Source organism: Leptonotus elevatus, chromosome 8, assembly GCF_054856555.1.
Source record: "Leptonotus elevatus isolate MCC_2025b chromosome 8, RoL_Lele_1.0, whole genome shotgun sequence".
NCBI lineage: Eukaryota > Metazoa > Chordata > Actinopteri > Syngnathiformes > Syngnathidae > Leptonotus > Leptonotus elevatus.
This window is the reverse complement of record NC_141246.1, coordinates 16,732,621-16,751,565: the sequence shown is the minus strand read 5'-3', so window position 1 is coordinate 16,751,565 and position 18,945 is coordinate 16,732,621. Positions and strand designations below refer to the sequence as shown.

Below are 18,945 nucleotides of genomic sequence, written 5' to 3'. Positions count from 1 at the left end.
ACTCAATATTTGCAAAAGAACAGATGGAAACGTGCATACGTTGAATGTCCGTTATGCACATTTTCAGTAAAGTAAGTGCTTTAAAATTTTGAAACAGTTGGATGGAAACCCAGCTATAGACAACACTTCGTGAAGAGAACAAAGGGGGTGAAGCAAGGCAGGCCAAATACGGAAAAATAGCCAATTTACGGCAGGCCAAGAATTCCTCACTCAGCGATTAAAAATTCTGAGCCGTTTTTTGTGTCCTTATCTTTCTTTGCCTTGGCAAAACTTTCACTGGTAAAACACAAAACTACCGTATGGATTAAAATCATGACGTTTCATAGTATGTACATGACCACATATCACATATAATGAGCTGTGGGCTCACAGTTTCCTTTAGTGCAGTGCCTCTGTTATTAAAAAAAATTTTTTGTTACATCCCACAGCAAGAAGAACATTTTTCACGCCCCAACCCCCCCATGGTCCGCTGCGACTATAATGTTTGTCTATAATTATTGTTTGTTCAAACTGATAGCCTCTGTTAAACTTAAACAACAACAACAAAAACACACAAAGAGAAGTTTATTTTGTAGTGTCAAAATATCACATCAACCTACCTCAAAATCAGTTGTTTTGATTGCCAGCATCATTGTTTCAATGATAGGTAAAGTTTAACAATGCCGCTTTAGTCCAAGGAAGCAGCTGAGATGAAAATGTGTTTCATCTAGTGGTCAGGAAGAGAATTATGGACGTGGGGCGTCTTACCTAAGGGGGGAAGGTATGAGCCACGCTGCTCTTTTCTATAAGTTGTTATAACTAGAAATGCAACCAAATCTGGTCAAAACTATTAGAAACTGTCAAATTAAAATGACATATCCGTTAGTAAGGGGAGTAAAAATAAAAAAGTTGTCTGAAAAATAAATACTCAAGTTCAAAGTAGTGGTAGTAGTAGTAGTAGTAGTAGTAAAAGTACAATAACAGTATGTTAACATTACAGAAGCAACAAATCCACTTCGGGAAAGACAAGGCCTTTCGGGATAATTAAGTAAAACTTTATTGGAATGATGATATTCATGTTGTAAAATATTACACTCACATTTTTTATGTTGTATGTGTGGCGGGGGTTAACACCAGAGTCTCTCATTTCCTTAGAAGTGTGACAACATACCAGCATTGTGCCTGCTTTGAGTAGAAGTGTCACTGCAGAAACATCGATCAGACACAATATTGTTGGATCATACATGAATTCAAACTTCATTTTGTCCATGTTAGTCAACATTAAATGTGACGTAGATGGGATACAGAAAGTGTGACGCCTTCACAAGTGGGTTACAACAGTACATAAACAAATAGCAATGATTGATTGCTGATGTGGACTTGACATCAGATTCATTAGTCAATAATTCCTCCTCTCTTTATAAAAGAAAAAGTACTGCTCAGTAAGTGAGCAATTGTTGTTTTAGTGTATTGTTCGATAAGCCTCGGTCATTTCATTAGGATACACCGCTTTTGATGAATCATCTCGTTTCAGGGATAGATAAATAAATAAATACATACATAAAGAAAGAAAATAGTGCATGCTGCATGAAAGTGATAGAAATTAGTAAAAAAAAGTAAGAAAAAAAAGTAGTGTACTAAACCTGGGGACACATCCTTTGAGTCATCATGCAGACATTGAAAGGAATCCTGTAGGGGCCAAGACTAAGAATGAAATCATCACAGGGCAATTTCAAATGCGGCACTGAGCCCATACCAGGTGTACGAAAGTCAGCCATGTGAACTACTACCAATCACCCCTTTCCTTTCCCCTCCACATTCATTGTCAAATTCATTAAAAAAAACATAAACTTTATACAAACTACTGCAGATGAAGTGCCTTACAGCACACAACTTTTTGTGTGAAATTCGACTAAAATATTGAGAACTAGTAAGGGAGACAAGGGCTTGCTGTCATACGGGTTAAGTTGTCACATAGCAATTATTTTCTCCACCAGAGGGCGCAACTAAAAAGTGGAATACCCTGTCTGAAAAGAATATAGCACATTATGAACCGGAAGAAGCGGCAGTTAACTATTTTGCAAGGAAAATATTTCAACCTAATATATCGTTGGCATCAGTCCGAAATATTCTACCTCCAAAATAGACACTTTTCAGGAGACCCCCAAAACGGTATGTTTGTTCAACCATTAATATTGCACCATCAACGAGAGCAAAACATTTTTGACACTTTAGCTTGGTCAATGATTTGTATATAAAAAATATATATATAAAAAATAAAATAAATAATATTAAGCAGTTTGGAAAATGGATGGATAACAATAATAATAAATAAATGAATAAATAAATAACACCCACACATGACCAATAGTACAGATTTTTTGAGAAATATAAAATTGACCAACTTGTGACATAAGGTTTCAGCCCAACACATTTTGTACACATTCTAGCAGAAATTCACGTGGACTCGTTAGAGGGAAGGTTCAGAAATCGTTTCATGCCTCAGTCATTTGTCTGTTTTAAGCTAACTTTAACCTAGAGCTGGTATTAGCCAACATCTTAGTTTGAAGCAACATGTCATTTTTTGGGTTAGTTGTCAGACATCCAAAGAATGGGCCAATGAAAAATGCTCTGCTGGCAAACCGGTTTATGCCAGAATTGAATTTTGGATGATAAATCTGACGAGTAAGGAAATTGGTTTGTCAGAGTGTTTAAAAAAATGGATCGCCCAGTTATTGTTGTAACTATGTCCACATTTCAGGACTGGTTTAAGTTTCATGATGAAGCAGCGCTTTCTTTTTGTAATTCAATTTAATCTTGAATTTTCAATCAAAGGAAGGCAAAACTGGCCTTTGAGGCTAAGAGCCATGACCTACATGCCAGCTGTTCCTAAGGACTTGCAAAATGACAAATGTTCAACACATTTTTCAATGTAATTATGAAAATGTTATTTAGCTGACGTAAAAGCTCACTTTCAAGTAAAACAAAAACAATACTTTTGCCCTTGTTTTATTACAAAATACAATGTGCCATTTTACCCCATAGAGTGAGACAACCGACCCGATGGCGGGGCTGCATGTCACATGTTCACACTCGATATTTGATTGCTTATAACTCTGCACTGACACACAATATGAAAATGACATGAATACAAAATATATACCTGATAATTTGGTCTTTCATCTGGTATACATTTTGTTGTACATATGTGATGTATTGATTCCAAAAATATGTAAAAAGTGTAACATCAAGCTCCAGTCTCCCCTAAATGGCGGTGCATCAAAATGTACAGAAGCTATAAAATTACACTAAAAGGCTTTGATGGTTGTTTTGTTTTAGAATGTTTCAAATCTGTTGTCAAAACACTTGCTGTCATAGCTTAAGGAGTGACTGACCACATGTATACACTACACTAAGAACCATGTTAGCCTCTCCAACAGCTAGCTGCAGATGCTTTCGCTTTTCCTGGCCAGCTCAATGCTATGCTCGTTTTTTGTTTTTTTTGTGTGAAACATTACTCCATGGAATAAAACATAAAAAAGAGGTGATGGCTTGAGCTGAGTCGTAGGATATTAAAACACACACACACAAATAAGACCAGCAGCATCAATGACAGATGATCAAAGTGCTCTGATAACACAGAAGCAGTTTTCCTCAGATGGTCCCTTTCAGTTTAAAAACATGCACAGCAGGTGCGATCTGACCGCAGATGACACAACTTTTGTCCACAAAACCAAATGGAAGGGCAAAAACGTGTGGAAGACACGAATCTAAATATCGACAAATTCCCTTTTGTTCCTTTTGAATTCTGACCAGAACTTGACATTTCTCATTCAACATGTTAGCTATGTTTAATCAAATGTCCCCACCGAGTGATATGTTCAAACCTGAGATACCATTACTGTATGTAACATTATGTGTTCCTTCACCAAACTGAGCTCGTTTGTGTTAGTTAGCGTGACATGATTTCACTAAGACACATTTAAACATTTAAAATGGTCGTGAAGATTGATAAAGTTGCCAAGTCGCAATGAGACTAAATACTGACACACACAAGTCATCAAAAAAAGAAGAAAAGCCTATCAAGCCGAATGTGTATCATGTGTGACATGTCTGCAAACCAGCCAATTTATCAACGTAAATTTAGAATTCAGTGCAGACTTGAGCTGGTCCTTATGCAGTGGTCCTCACACATGACCGACAGATGATTCTGACCAATGCATTTGCCTCTCTTGGGCTGCAAACGTGAAAGATGACACCATACCAGCAGGGAGGAAACTGTAGAAGAGATTCTAAACAACCTTTGAATCTGAAGCACACCTTCATTATAAAGGGATCCATAAATGAGACCGAATCATAAAGAAAAGAGAACAGAAAAAGGCAACACTGCTGGTTCTCAGTCTGCTCGCTCGATCCCTTTTCTCTCTTTTTGCAGCTGGTGCTGGTGATTGTGACAGGAGACGGTACGCTCCCCACTTGACCAGCCAAGCTGCGACTCCCCCGGCTTCCTTTTCGACGCCCTCCCTCATTCACTCACTCTAGAACTCAGCAAACTCCTTGGCACATTTCTCATTGAAGGAAATGCGGATCTCCTCTTCCTCGTAGTCGTCAAAGTTGCTGGTGTCGCCTGGCCCCTTAAACTTGGGGACGAATGGAGCTTCCACCTGTTGGTGGACAAAAAAAAAGAAGACATTTCGCCTGCATCTGCACACAGAAATATACAAAACACGGAAAACATACATACTTTTTTCTGATAAATAGCAATCCAATCAGTAGTTGAAAACCACTTGTGTCCCTTAATGTCATTGACCCCGTTCTTCAGGTTTCCATAGCGTTTAGTGAGATCAACCTGAGAATGAGACCAATACATTCCTCCATTAGAAAACAAACACACACACACACACACACACACACAAAAGTGCTTTAGCTGCAACGTTTTACCTGTAGCAGATTTCTCAGGAGATCCTTCAGGTCAGAGCTGAAGTGAGACGGGAAACGCACCTAAGGCAGATAACAAAGTGCTTGCTTTTCTCAAGCCATCACAATTTGTCTTTCTAAAGTTGACCAAGATTGATCTTCACCCTTTAAAGTTGTGTGCCTCACTTGCACAGAGCAAAAAAAATAAAAAAAATAAGATACAAATAAATATTTGTATATATATATATTTAAAAAATAAAATAAAATATTAAGAACACAAGAAAGTGAACAAAAGCATTTCTTGTCGTATTTGCCAAACCAGTCATGACTTGGTATTGGGTGCGCTGCAATTCGACTTTTGAATACTAGAAGGCAGCAAACGTATTCAGTTTGAGACCGTGTAAATTTAAAAGAAGAGCGAAACTATATATAACTATATATATATATGTATATATATTTTATTATGGGGGAATTTACACTTCCATTAAGCCATCAACCCCTCAATGAAAAACATTGTTGTATAACTGCGTAGGTTGTTTTTTTCGGAATAGATCAAATTACAATTCCTACTCAATAATCAGCCGACAGTGATGAATATATACAGTAAGAATCAGTCGGACAGTGAATCATACCTTCCCCGATACAATCTTCTCATAGATCTGAATAGGCTGGTCAGCAAAGAAAGGGGGGTAACCGGCAGCCATCTCATAGACCAATACGCCCAGCGCCCACCAGTCCACTGCCTTGTTGTATCCCTAATTAGGATGACAATATGGTCATGAGGCATCTCATAAACATGCTCATAAATTAAAGTATCAACATTTTCAACTTTAATTTATTAAACACACCAAAATCTGTCACTCATGCAATTGTGCATTATTTATGTGTTACAATTACTTTGAAAAAATATTGTTTTGTAAAATGTGATGAGGCAAATAGTTTGATTTTTCCCCCAAAATATTTATTACATTAAAATAGATGGCATATGGTTTCATTAAATGCTGAGGAACATGACTTGGCTAACATCATTGCATCTTTCTTCTTCTTCTAAATAATAATAATAATAGCTTTACCACCATTCAAGTGAAACAAGGATACATTGTTTTTTATGTCTTAATTAATATATTTGAACAGTTTATGACATTGATAAAAAAAAAAAAGTGTAATACAGCCAGAAGTTCCGATATTAGTTGATATAAAAGATGTAAAAAGAGGAAAACAATGGTTTACCTTGCTAAGGATGATTTCAGGGGCCAGATATTCTGGGGTGCCACACAGTGTCCAGGTCCTGCCCTTTACACGTTTGGCAAAGCCAAAATCTGTCACCTGTGAAGGAAAAAGACCAATGACCCAATGTCCCAGTACTTGTGCTTCCGCCTTTGTGCCCCTCGGTTGCACGTTCCCGTCGCATTTCAGATAGCCAAGACGCCCTCTCGCCGATGAGCAGGAGCGCACAGTTGGGGGGGGGGGGTGTCGAGGGGTGGTGGTGCGAGTGTTGGAACGCGGCCCTGATGTGTAAAACCCGGAAGTCGGAAGTCCGTGGCATCTACCCCATATTGCACTCTAAAACAGTTCGGTCAAAAATAACCCAACTCTAGGTCAAAAATGGACCGATCCTCTACTTGACCCAATTTTGAGTCAAGAAATGGGTCTTTTAGTGTAAAAAAAACTCATAAATATTGGTCAGATCCTTTACTTGGGTCAACAAATTGGGTGATTTTCTATAAAACAACCCAGAAAGCTGGGTGAAATTGACCCATAAAGTGGATCGGTCCATTTTTATTATTATCCCTAATTGGGTTACTTTTGACCCAATTGTTTTTAGAGTGTGTGACCTCTTGCAGCGCACAGGTAGAATAACATAAACCTCCTGACTGCAGACCAGACAATCAAAGAAATTCACACACAAAAAAAGTCAAAAATGCATGACAAAAAAAAAACATTCATAGACACAATTCCTTCAGATTTAACTTTTAAAAAGATGTTAAATACTTCCTTATGTTAGGCACGTTTTGTCCCAACTCTCAGGAATCAGTGATATAATAACACATCATCACAATGTCGCACTTCCTTTAGTATAGTACAAGGGTGGGCTAAATGTACCTGTATGTAGCCCTGTTGATCTATGAGAAGATTTTCCGGCTTCAGATCTCTGTAGATCAAGTCCAAAGCATGAAGGTACTCGAAGGTCAGAACAATTTGAGCAGCGTAGAACCGAGCATGAGGCTCACTGCAAACATAGGCCCACAAACACAGGAGTGCAAATTTGCAGATTAACAATTTTCCGTATGCACCCACCCCCACCCCCCAAATAAAATGCTTCATGTCAACTACATGCTAACCTAAATCTGCCAATTCTCCGTAGATGGGAGAACATCTCTCCACCTGGCACATACTCCATCACCATGTAGAGGTTGGTGTTGTCCTATAGAGGAGGGAGAGTGAAACATGGTCTGTTAATACAAATAAATCTATAACTACTTTTCAAATCATTAAAACAAAAAAAAGGCCTAAAAGTGTGGCTAACCAACAACAATATCATGGTTTGAAAGTTTAGCATTCACATTTATTTTTTTTAATATACATAAATGACAACCTGTTTCTGTATGTAACAACAAACTTTTTTTCACCTCTCCGGGAATACTGGGTTCATTGAGCTTGGGAGTATTGAACTTTGACATCACTAATGTGAAAATCAAGAAGGCATACTTTCAATGCCATTAAAACACTGACTGACATCTTTGATTAAGCGCAGCCCCTATAATGTAGTCCCAGAAATGTGCCACTAGAGGTCACTCGCCACAAAAAGCAGCTAAAATGAAATGCGACTGCAGCAGTCCAGCACCAAAGAAATACGGCAAGTGGATTGATCCAACTGCAGATCATTATTGATATCTTTGCAATCTACAACCATTCTCATTCCATATGCCGCTTATTTGTGTGAAATCTCAGGGAGGCATAAAAAACAGACACTGGGCAAGCCTGCTCTTAATAGGTTTATCTGAGGCATCAAAGTATTCAACCCTGGGGCATTTAAGGTTCATCCAAACAGCTTAAATGGATGAAGCCTTAAGTGAAGAATAGCCAGCTGGGGAACAGGTACAGCGTCAGACAGGCCTGCTGTCGAGGTGTTCCCACATGGCAACAACACACAACCATACGCAACTGTGTCAATAAACACAGACAATCAATATCGCCTTACCTTGAACGAGTACTCTAACCGTACAAGAAAAGGGAAGTTGACGGCCTGGAGAATTCGCTTTTCATTTAGAGTGTGTTCTATCTGCTTGAGCTTCACCACCTAAAATTGGGAGAAAGAGCCGAGTTTAATAGCCTAACAATGAAATAATAGTACATTTGCTTCGTAGTTATGAATTTGGGGTTTGAATCTGGGCTTTGGCCTTCCTGTGTGGAATTTTCAAGTTCTAAGCAATCTTGTGTCTTCCTACCTGTTTGTTTGTTTGTTTGCATGTAGTGTTCAAACTGAGATACCACAGTGGCAAACTTGTATTGAAACGCTGGTTAAATAGTAACAAATAAATAAATAAAATAAAATACTATATATAAATGTGATGGACACTTTGCATACATGCTGCTTTGTTGAGAACATTATGTGCTGCAGAATCATCGACATAAACTGAAAACTCAAGAAAAATGATGGGAATGTGCTTTTTGTTACATCTTCTTAATTACAATCAATCTTAACATTCTACAAAGCTTCCAGTATTAGTGGTCGTGGAATGGATTGCCCATTATTGCTGTAAACATACTAAATATTCAATTAGATTTTATAATGAACCCACGGGCCCGCAAAAAAAAAAAGCATGCAAAAAAAGTAACTATACAGAAGTAATCGTTTCTTAAAGCGTGAAATAATACAGAATACAATACTAAATATGACACAATCATTTTACTGTATTATGCATAATCCTTGTACCGCCAAAATTATCACTTTTCAGAAGACTCCAAAAAACGCATATTTGTTCAATTATTTACATTCCATCATCAAAGAAAGAAGGCCATTTTCAAACGCTCAAGATTGGTGAATAATTTGTAAAATAAATAAATAGATCAATAAATAAAATAACACACATATATGGGAGTCATTGGGGACTGACTAATAGTATAGCTTTTGAAAAAACATGAAATTGATCGAATTGTCACATACATTATGAGGTACAGTTGTGCTTGCATGTATGTAAATGTAAGAGTGCACTGTCTGGTGAGAAAAAGGCTTGGTGCCCATAAAATCCAAAATATGGTGGCAACTGTTTTGATATTTTCGGAGGTTGGAATTGACATGACCAGATATGTGCATGTGAATTTTGGTGACGATTCATAGCAGTTTTGTGTCATTAAGCGACGCTTAACTTTTGTACATTTTCAGTTGTGCTTATAAGTTGACATTCCCCAAGGGTATGTTGGACTGTATCAGCCCAACGGCAGCGATACGCAGGGTCAGTGCTGGTTTTAGCTTGTGTTGGCCCAATAGTGTCGGACGATAATGTAGAAAACCCTGCCAATGCCATAGGAAGGGGCACCCACATTGCCTAACTCATTCACTGCCATTGACGGCTATAGACGTCAAAAATTCATTTGAACTATTTCTATTAGTTTAACGTTTTTTTCCCATTTTTGTTAACAAGAGTATGAAAACCTAGACTTTTTTTTATTGAACATTTAGAACAGATATAAAATGTGTGATTAATTGTGAGTTAACTAGTGAAGTCATGCGATTAATTATGATTAAAAAAATGAATCGCCTGACGCTCCTAATTTTTAATAATCTTTTCCTTTTTCTTATTTAAAAAAAAGAAGAAAAGATTAAAAACAAAAAATATAAATACAATTACTTTTTTTTAAAGAAGATTATTAAAAATTAACGGCGTCAGGCGATTAATTTTTTCACAATTAATCGCATGACTTCATTAGTTAACTCACGATTAATCACAAATTTTATATCTGTTCTAAATGTATTTTTGTCTAGGTTTTCATACTCTTGTTAACAAAAGTGGAACAAAATGTTAAACTAATAGAAATAGTTCAAATGATTTTTTTTACGTCTATAGCCGTCAATGGCAGTGAATGAGTTAATGATTGCAATGTTTTTTGTGCACTTCCAAACACAACATCACCTGTTTGTAAATTGGCATTGTGGCACAGCGTGTACCTTGATCTCCGGCCCGGACTGACCTTCTGCTTGTTGAGGATCTTCATGGCATAATGCTGTCCCGTTTCTCTGTGCCTCACCAGCATAACACGACCAAATGAGCCTGTGCCCAGAGTTTTCAACCTCTCAAACTGCTCCAGGCCAGCAGTGTTCTGAATGAACACAAACACAGAGCTGTCAGTTCGGTCCGTTTTTCTACGACAAAGCGTTTCAAGTATTAAGGTTTGCCAGGGAACTTCCTTTTTCTCATCTATCTGATGAGAGAGGTCTACACTTTTAGCAGACAGCAACAACATTGACAAAATATGAATTACTGTACTACAAAATGTTAAACTATGTCTCATACCGCAATTTGTAATACATTTAGCAGCATTCATTTCAAAGCAGGGCACGGGCTCCCTCCCATGGGAACGGGGATTCCGTTCCCTAACCATGTTGATGGCAGTGAACAAGTTCTGGTTGGATTTGAAACTTCCGCTTCCAATTATAGAAAAGATTTGAATCATAAGGAGTCGAATCATAATAAATCTTTGAATATTGTCGCACGCACTCAATTTCAGAAGGTGGCAATAATGCATCAAAACATTTTAGCAACTGACAAAAGAAAGTACAATAAGAAATAGAAGAAGTGGAATAAGAAGAAGAAGGAAAAATGGAAGAAGAATAAGAAGTAGTCATGGCTACTAATGTGTGACATAGGTCGGTAGTTTGCTGCCGCCTCTCATGGCAACACACGAAAGGACCATTTCACCAGCTAGCTTGCTAGTTTAGCATGCGGCATCCGCTACAACAAGGATTTACTATTTGCAGCACCAAAAGACAAGTAAGGATGAGCGATACTGTATCGGTATCAGTGTTGATACCAGCGAACCATCGGTTCTCGTGACTTTTATGGCCGTTGTATGATCAGGAAGTAGAAAAATTAGTAATGAGAAAAATACAAATTGCCATTCATTTCTAGCCATTTTAACAAAAACTGTTATATTGAGATATATTTAACCTTATTTAACCAATTTTTGCAGCATTTGTGAGCTCACCAACCCCCGAGAATCCATCTTGTACTGAGCCTGCAGTTTCTGCAGCATTGCCCACAGCGAGAGGTGCTTTATGCATTTTTAGCTGGTTAAGATGTTAGTACTTCTTTTCTTTCTTTTTTTACCTACAATGACGATGACGACATTTTCATCTGTTGCCGTGTTTGGTCAAAACAAACGTTTTGTAAGCTCATTGCCCAATCAGCTCGAAGTATTGCACTGAATGTCCCGCCTTTCCCGAGCAGATCACTGGAGAAGTCCCAGATTGATATTCTGGAGAATTTATATGAGTGTTTCACATTATAAACCTGGCTCTTAGTTATTCTTTAAAATTATCTACAGTGTTTTGGAGGGAATTTTATGTACTAATGGTATCGGTTTTTGGTAACGGTGACTACTCAAAGTTAAGTACTCGCACTGTTATCAGTCTGGGGGAAAAATGGTATTGAAAATCCCAATTGATGTATTTTCTTTTTGGCCACAATGCCATGCAACATTCTAATTAAGGTAAGTCATTTAAACTAAAAAGAAAAATGTTTCCGTAGCTTTTGGGTCTAAAAAGGGAAATCTAACATTTATCTATTATTTTGAACTAAAGCAAAGCTTTAAGCATACACAGTAAATTCAGCAGAGTAAATTTGACTCTATTTAGAGTGGGACCAAATAGACTCTGTTTTAGAGTAATATTTACACTTGGAAGAGAGTAAAATGAAGAATTGAGGAAATAAAAATAAAAATAAGTGACTCAACGTTTGAGGAACGATCTCACGACCTTCAGCTTGGAAGAGGGCTACACTACCACCTGAGCTATGCGACTTATACTGTTTGCGGAACTCCAAGAGGTAAAAACTATCGTTTTTTGCTCTTAAAACTCGTTTTTGCTCTTGGAGTTAGGAAGATTCCAGCTGACAGGAACGATATACTCAAATACAGCAGGAGCTGCGTGGCTCAGGGAGTAGATCGGCTGTCTCCCAAGCTGAAGGTTGTGAGTTCGTTCCTCAACCCTTGAGTGACTTTCTTCATTTTACTCTCTTCCGAGTGTAAACATGACTTTAAAGCTGAGTCTATTTGGTCCCACTCTAAATAGAATTGACTGTGTATGCCACTGAGTTACTTGATAAGACAACATTTTGACACGTTTGGACCCATGAAATAGAAAATAAATAAATAAATAAATACATTCCATCTTCCATCCCGGACAACTTCTCGATGTACTGTATGGCGGTTTCTCTCACCTGTTCAGGGCTCTCCCACTTCTTCAGGAAGTCCTCTTTGGCTTTAGCAAGGAACTCCTTGACTGTAGAAGACAGCAATGCTTTATTTATTTACAGTACGTATTTTATTAAGTAAAAAGGTTCAAGGAAAGTCTCATAGTAAACGTACTAAAAGGTGTCATAGTAACTCAATAAACATACTATAAAATGTCATAGCATGCATAATGCAAAAATATTAGGTGCTCGTCCCCATCTTCCCCATCCCCTCACACTGAATGCCAAGTTGTACAGTTTGATAGCACGGGGATATACAGTATCTCATCTCTGTGCTCTTGAGCAAGGCAGTAATCCATCAAATCAAATACCTGCTCAAAGTAACATAGTGAACAGTGGACAGCCCCGTATCCCTATATGACAAATCTTCATATCACAAATCACTATCGTGCTATTTCAATTAAAAAATATATATATATTTAGATTGACTTTGTCATGAAATGTATTTCATGCAATTGCAGAGTGCGAGCTTAGCCAAGTAAACACGCAACAAAGCAAAAGCAATCAATCAGTCACACTAAGCTTTAGTCGCATTCCCCAAACAAGTTGCTCAACAGGCTCCAATAACTTGGAAAACATCAACACACATTGATTTAATTTGTGTTTTAGTGCACTTCAAGATGTCAATATGCTGGGATCTTGTAGTTGAAAATGTAGAAGTAAAGTGTAGTAGTAAATCGTGTTGGACTTAACCACTAACACGTGCACTGTATGTGCACACTGCACAGTCACCGGGCATAAGATTATTACTTACACAATCAAATAAGTGCCAAAAATGGGGAATATTAACATATTGGTGTTTACAATGAGAGTCAGCTTGATTTTTAATGAGCAATATATATTTAGAACATGGGTGGCAAATTTATTTCTGTCGCACACATTGTAGTTATGATTTCCAATCTTCTTTTTTTTATCTCCCACTTCTGCTTACTAGTGTTGAGGGTTACATTCTGGTCACCATCCAATCACAGGCCACTTGTAGACAAAGAACCACTGGACAATTTAAGAGTTTTCAAGTAACCTAGGAAGCATGTTTTTGGAATGTGGGAGGAAGCCAGAGTACCCGGAGAAAAATGGAGGCCTGGAGACAATTTTCAAACCCATAGAAATGTTTAAACGCATCATCATATTATTGTATTACATATTCACAATATGGATAACTAATCATAATTCAATATAAGTAGTTTAAAGGTGCATTATGAAGTTTAAAATGTTAATGCTAAAGCTTTTTCAACACCATTACTCAGTTGAGTACAAAAAGCCATGACTTTTTAATTTTGACTGCGCCTATCAGCTTGTATCTTCCCTTCAGTACATTTTCAGCAGCAAAATCCACCTTTTTTTATCCATCTCAGGAGGCGGCCATTTTGCCACTTGCGTTTGACTGAAAATGACATCACATCACGGTTATTCTGGGATCAGGCTATGACCAATCACGGTTCAGCTTCAGAAAACACGTAATTGGTCATTGCCTGGGCCCTGAGCAACTGTGATGTAATTTTCAGTCGACAGTAAGTGGCAAAATGGCCGCCCCCTGAGATGGATAAAAAAAGGTAGATTTTGCTGTTTTTGTTTTTTTGTGCAGTTTCTTGGGGTGGGGAAGGGTGGAGTGGTGGAAGGTGTTTGTCCTTGTAGTGTTGTGTTAGCGAGCGTACGACACAATTGGGATGAAAATTGAAAAAACAACAACAAGAGGCTGGCTTCGAGCACATCCCAAAATCCATCTTAGACTCCGAGAAAATCGGGAAAAAAAAGAGAAGAAGTTTATTCGAGCACACGTACTCGCAAGCGTCCCATGCACACGTTTGTTACAGAGACTGCAGTTACGCTTTTGGCCAGAGGTGGCAGTTGCGAGTAAGAAAAAAAGTGACCAATTACAAAGCAGTTATAAAAAGCGGAGGTCAATGCAAAAAAATTAATAATACAATTATATGTTCTATGCAGTCTCAGTCGTCTAAACACAGCATCCTGATTCATATTGTGTTTGTAGAATATGAATTAAACAGCAAAATCCACCTTTTTTATCCATCTCAAGGGGCGGCCCTTTTGCCACTGCTGCTGGGCAGGCAATGACCAATTACGGCTCACCTGTTTTCTGAAGCTGAGCCGTGATTGGTCATGACCTGAGCCTAGAATAACTGTGATGTGATGTAATTTTCAGTCGAACACAAGTGGCAAAATGGCCGCCTCCTGAGTTGGATAAAAACAGGTGGATTTTGCTGCTGAAAGTGTACCTCCAGAGTAACATTTCGAGGCTGGGGAAACGGAGCATATATTTTAGAGTTTGAAAAATACCTGGTGTTCACATTTTTGTGTCTAGTCTTACCTTTGTCAAATAATTTGGCTTGTTAATTTTAATACTCGTCACCATGTTTGGGGTTGATGTGAGAGGTCATCACTCGCACCCATTAGTTATTGTTGAGTGAGATTTCCCCTTTAAATATTGCTCAATTTATTTAAAAAAAGGTTTGATGATGAAATACTTGCAATAGCTAATTGTTATTCAAAGTGATGACAAGTAACACAATGCCGACACATGTTTTGCTTTCACGTGCCACATAAAATGATCAGATCTGGCCTACGCACCTTGAGTTAGACTGTGATTTCAAAAGATGTTTACTACTGTGGCTGGCACTTGAAGTGCTGTGCTGTGCGGTTCTGATGGTTTCATTATTATAATCACCATTGCAAACACAAACCACGTCATCGACACACTACTACACGACCTACATTATGTACAGCTCAGATTGTACAGCCGGCTGTGTGTAGCTACTATACATATTAGCAAAGTTTGATGTGGCTCATAATAAATAAATTTTAAGGCCTCCAACGCTGATAGGAAGGCTGGTGCCGGCCAGGTGATGCTCAGGTGTGAAGCGTGCTGCGTTGCTCAACTCACCGCTTTCCATCTCGCTGCCTTTCCTGGCCGTGGGTGCGTTGCCCATGATGACAACCTGTCAACGGGCTCCGCCGAGCAGGTCGATTAGGACTAGTATTTCCTAAATCCAAACAAGGCGTTGATCTTGAACCGAGCCGATAGCCGATATTGAGGCACAATCTCGGGTAGCGGAGGAGCCAGTCTTCTCCTCTGCCTCCTTGCGAGGAGGCCCCCTTGAATTCCCACCGTCACCCCAGCTTCCCCTTACCCAAAAAAAAAAAAAAAAAAAAAAAAAAACAACGGACAGGACGCTGATGCTGTGTTGTCAGTCGAAAGCCTTCGCGCTGGCACCCTGCGGCTTTTTAAAATCAACTGTCCACCAACCGCGACGGGAATTCGCCCAAATCAACATTGGCCCCCTGTAGCCCCGGAGATGAGCTAGATGACGGAACTACAGCCCATTGAACGTCCCGCCCACTCAACTGAATCCGACTTGATTGACAGCTGGGTCTCGGCTCCCCATTGGTCAACGCTCGACAGCGACGTCTGACTCTCCGCTGTGATTGGTATTCAGCAACCCATCGGCAATATCCCACCGCCCTACTAAACTAAGGTGGGGTGGTGGGTGGTATGGGGGTAACGTCACCGATATTTTCCTCTGTCGCTGACCTGGTGTGACAGGACCGTTACAATATTAGGGAGTGCGAGGCTGTCGTTTTGACTGCTGCTGGTACCGCAAATCTTAAATCCCTCCAAAACCGAGCTCCACACTCCTCAGTAGTCTCCCCCCCCCCCCATTCCCCCGCCCTCACCACCGCCGCTAAGCGACTCATACACGTTTCGCCGAGTGACGTCAACCACGAGCTATTTTTAGTAATGTTGGTCAGAATGGAACGCACGCGCGGCGCGGTCTGGCCAGCTTGGCAGGACGCGGCATGGCAGACGGACGCGGGAGGGAGAGAGCGCAGTTTCTGCAGCAACCACCACCAAAATGGAAGCGTCTCATCGGCTACTATATACCTGTGTTCTTCTCATAGACGAACGTGCAAAATCAGTAGGTATATAATGAAGAAATGTATCGTGTACTACGAGGATACATGCAGCTCTGGAAAAAAACAACATACATACAACAAAAAATCACAGACCAAAAGAAAAAGCTGTTCATTTTAGTCAAAGAAACACAAACATCCTGCAGCTGAATCGCAAAGTCAGAGAAATTGATAATTTTGCAGTGGAGGGAGCATATGTGGTCAAATTGCACTTTTAAACAATGAGAGCTTCTTAAGGGGTGTCAACACTTTCATTGATAACATCGTTGTTTCCCTCAGAGGGCTGTTATGACAGTAAAACTCAGAGGTTACTAACCTTTTTAAAACAGAGCGTACTAATAATGCAAATGGCTACAGCTTGATGTGATTTCCGTGTTCATGTTATTACCAGTAATTCACGCTATTCGTCTACGATTCTACATGAAGATACTTACCATCTTAATGATTACACAATCATTACCAACAATTATTTAACAAGGTAGGAAACAGAAAAATATAAAACACTATTTCTATAAATCTCTGCAAGGATTAGCATGACGAAAATGATCCCATATACAACATTTCTAAATCACACCCCATCACTGCTGAGCTATTTTTAGAAAAGGGCTGCGGGCACCATGCTGCTGACCCCTGGATCACCATCATATGACTCTGCCCCTCTATTTCATTAATTGTTTATATATATATATATATATATATATATTGTACACCTGTAAATATTTAGAAATTAGAAATAGAAAATAGTGACAATGAGACTACCCTTCCTAATCCTTTTAATTAAACAATTACATGCGTGAAAGAAAGTTTCCCTCTCCCTGATTCCAACGACCCCACGCCTCTCTCTCTCTCTCTTTATTTATTTTTTTTGCTGCTGTTGCCTAGCAACTTTAGGCCAGAGTGAAAATGGAGTGGCGAGTGATGCTGCATTTTATGAATGAAATATAGAAAAGCAAGGAGGTAGGGGAAGTGAGTGAGCTGACTCTCATTGCATGTCACAGAGCTTCTTTCTGGCCTTACTCGTTAGTAATCAGAAGACCAGCTTTAATCAGCAAATTATGACTTATGTTAGCAAATTTACAATATGTTTAGTTTTAAAATAATATGATTTGATGCATCATTTACCACTTATCAAACTGACTTTCTATTTCTAATTTATTATTTAATTAGAAATGTGTAAAACAGACAGTGAGATTCATAACCATTTCATTTCAATCAGCATGGTGTAACATTTATTGACATAAAGGGAGAAGAATTACACGATGAGAATAGTGAAAAGGTATTTTCGATGACTGCTTGACTTTGACTATTGCTCGCATGCAAAATATTCATGTTTCTTAATCAGGAACTCCATTCCTAAGCAAGTATGACTGTATTCTGGGGTTTGACACTCTGCGGGTGTAGGCCAGTATTCGATCCAGGTTTTCGCTCCAAGTATATAGTTGAACCTGAAGAGAAGCGGGTGAAAACGTCGTCATGTTTCAAGTATACAGTGTTCCCCCGCTATAACGCGGTTCACCTTTCGCGGCCTGTCTGATCGCAGTTTTTTTTAATCGTAATTTTGCATGCATTTTTTTTATTTATAGTAATGTAACTATTTTTTTTATATTTATGAAGGTTTGATTATTGAGAATGTTTAAACAAGGGAACATTTTGAAAAAATGTAAATGCCTCAATTAGAAAAGTGTATAAACTGTGTGGTGAGTTTTTTTATTTATTTATAATAAATGTAAAACATAAAGCTAACTACTGCGGATTTCATTTATTGTGGGTATTTTTTTGGAACCTAACCCCAGCGTAAAACGAGGGAACACCGTACCTGACAAAGCCTTGATACAAATAAAGACAATCAACTTGGGTCTTGCACACACAGGGTGCAAATCCAGAGACTCACGTTTGTGTCTGGTCATCTCTGTCAGTGTGAATATCTTTTGATGCGCCCATGATTAAATAGGATTTGCCTATGTCCAATTCTAACGCATCCCAGCAGTGAGGGTAACTGAGGAATGTGCGCAGTTTCCCTTCGGCACCCATATCAATATTTCCTGTAATGGCAACATGGGAGAAGAAAGAAAATATGTTTATGTATATTTATTAGAGCATCAATATTCTCTGGAAGATATCGTCAGTGTCAGGCCAAACCCTTCTATGTCCAAATTTAATATTTTTCCACAAATCTTTGCAATTGGTCAGTTCCCACATGGGTACGTAAAACATGTACGTAAAAGTGTTGAAACTGGTTTGCTTTCGATGATGATGCAACATTAGTGGCTCAACAAACATGTTTTTTTTTTTTGTTTCCTGCAAAGTGATGGTTTTGGAGATGTGATCGTTCTACCTGACACCAGTGATATGCATGTCAGAAAATATATTTCCTAGATCACTGAAATCAATCAAATCTCACCTTCTTTGATGACTTTGGTCACCCGTGCTGTATGGATGTCAGTTGATCGATTGTTTGGAATTTGTTCCATTTGTATGCGGTACACTGAAGACAGAGTTACACCTACACGTTATCCTTTTACTTACTCTTCTCTCCATCTCGTCCATGGGCCAAAGTAAAAAATGTCACTTATCGGTACCACTCAACGTGGGGAGGCATTTTGCGATTTGGTCTAGTTAATTCACTGCAATTGACGACTATAGACGTCAA

At 38.7% G+C, this 18,945-nt stretch overlaps 2 protein-coding genes across 2 annotated transcripts in view; both read right to left on the bottom strand.

The window, feature by feature from the left end:
* Positions 1 to 1,012: 1,012 nt before the first annotated feature.
* On the bottom strand, positions 1,013 to 15,833 carry prkacab (protein kinase, cAMP-dependent, catalytic, alpha, genome duplicate b). Its single transcript, XM_086082527.1, has 11 exons — positions 15,268 to 15,833; positions 12,336 to 12,397; positions 10,090 to 10,218; positions 8,099 to 8,197; positions 7,239 to 7,321; positions 7,000 to 7,126; positions 6,127 to 6,222; positions 5,529 to 5,651; positions 4,921 to 4,980; positions 4,724 to 4,828; positions 1,013 to 4,643 (listed from the first exon to the last, which is right to left on the bottom strand). The coding sequence occupies exons 1-11, from the start codon at positions 15,311 to 15,313 to the stop codon at positions 4,518 to 4,520; spliced, it is 1,056 nt and encodes a 351-aa protein (XP_085938653.1). The 5' UTR covers positions 15,314 to 15,833; the 3' UTR covers positions 1,013 to 4,517.
* Positions 15,834 to 17,496: 1,663 nt separating this feature from the next.
* The window catches only part of LOC147169989 (complement C3-like), a 34,039-nt gene continuing 32,590 nt past the window's right edge, over positions 17,497 to 18,945 (bottom strand). Inside the window, exons 41-43 of the mRNA XM_086083463.1 lie at positions 18,697 to 18,780; positions 18,187 to 18,337; positions 17,497 to 17,740 (exon numbers count right to left, since the gene is read on the bottom strand). Coding sequence (XP_085939589.1) covers positions 17,599 to 17,740; positions 18,187 to 18,337; positions 18,697 to 18,780 — 377 coding nt within the window. The 3' untranslated portion in view covers positions 17,497 to 17,598. The remainder of the gene's footprint in view (positions 17,741 to 18,186; positions 18,338 to 18,696; positions 18,781 to 18,945) is intronic.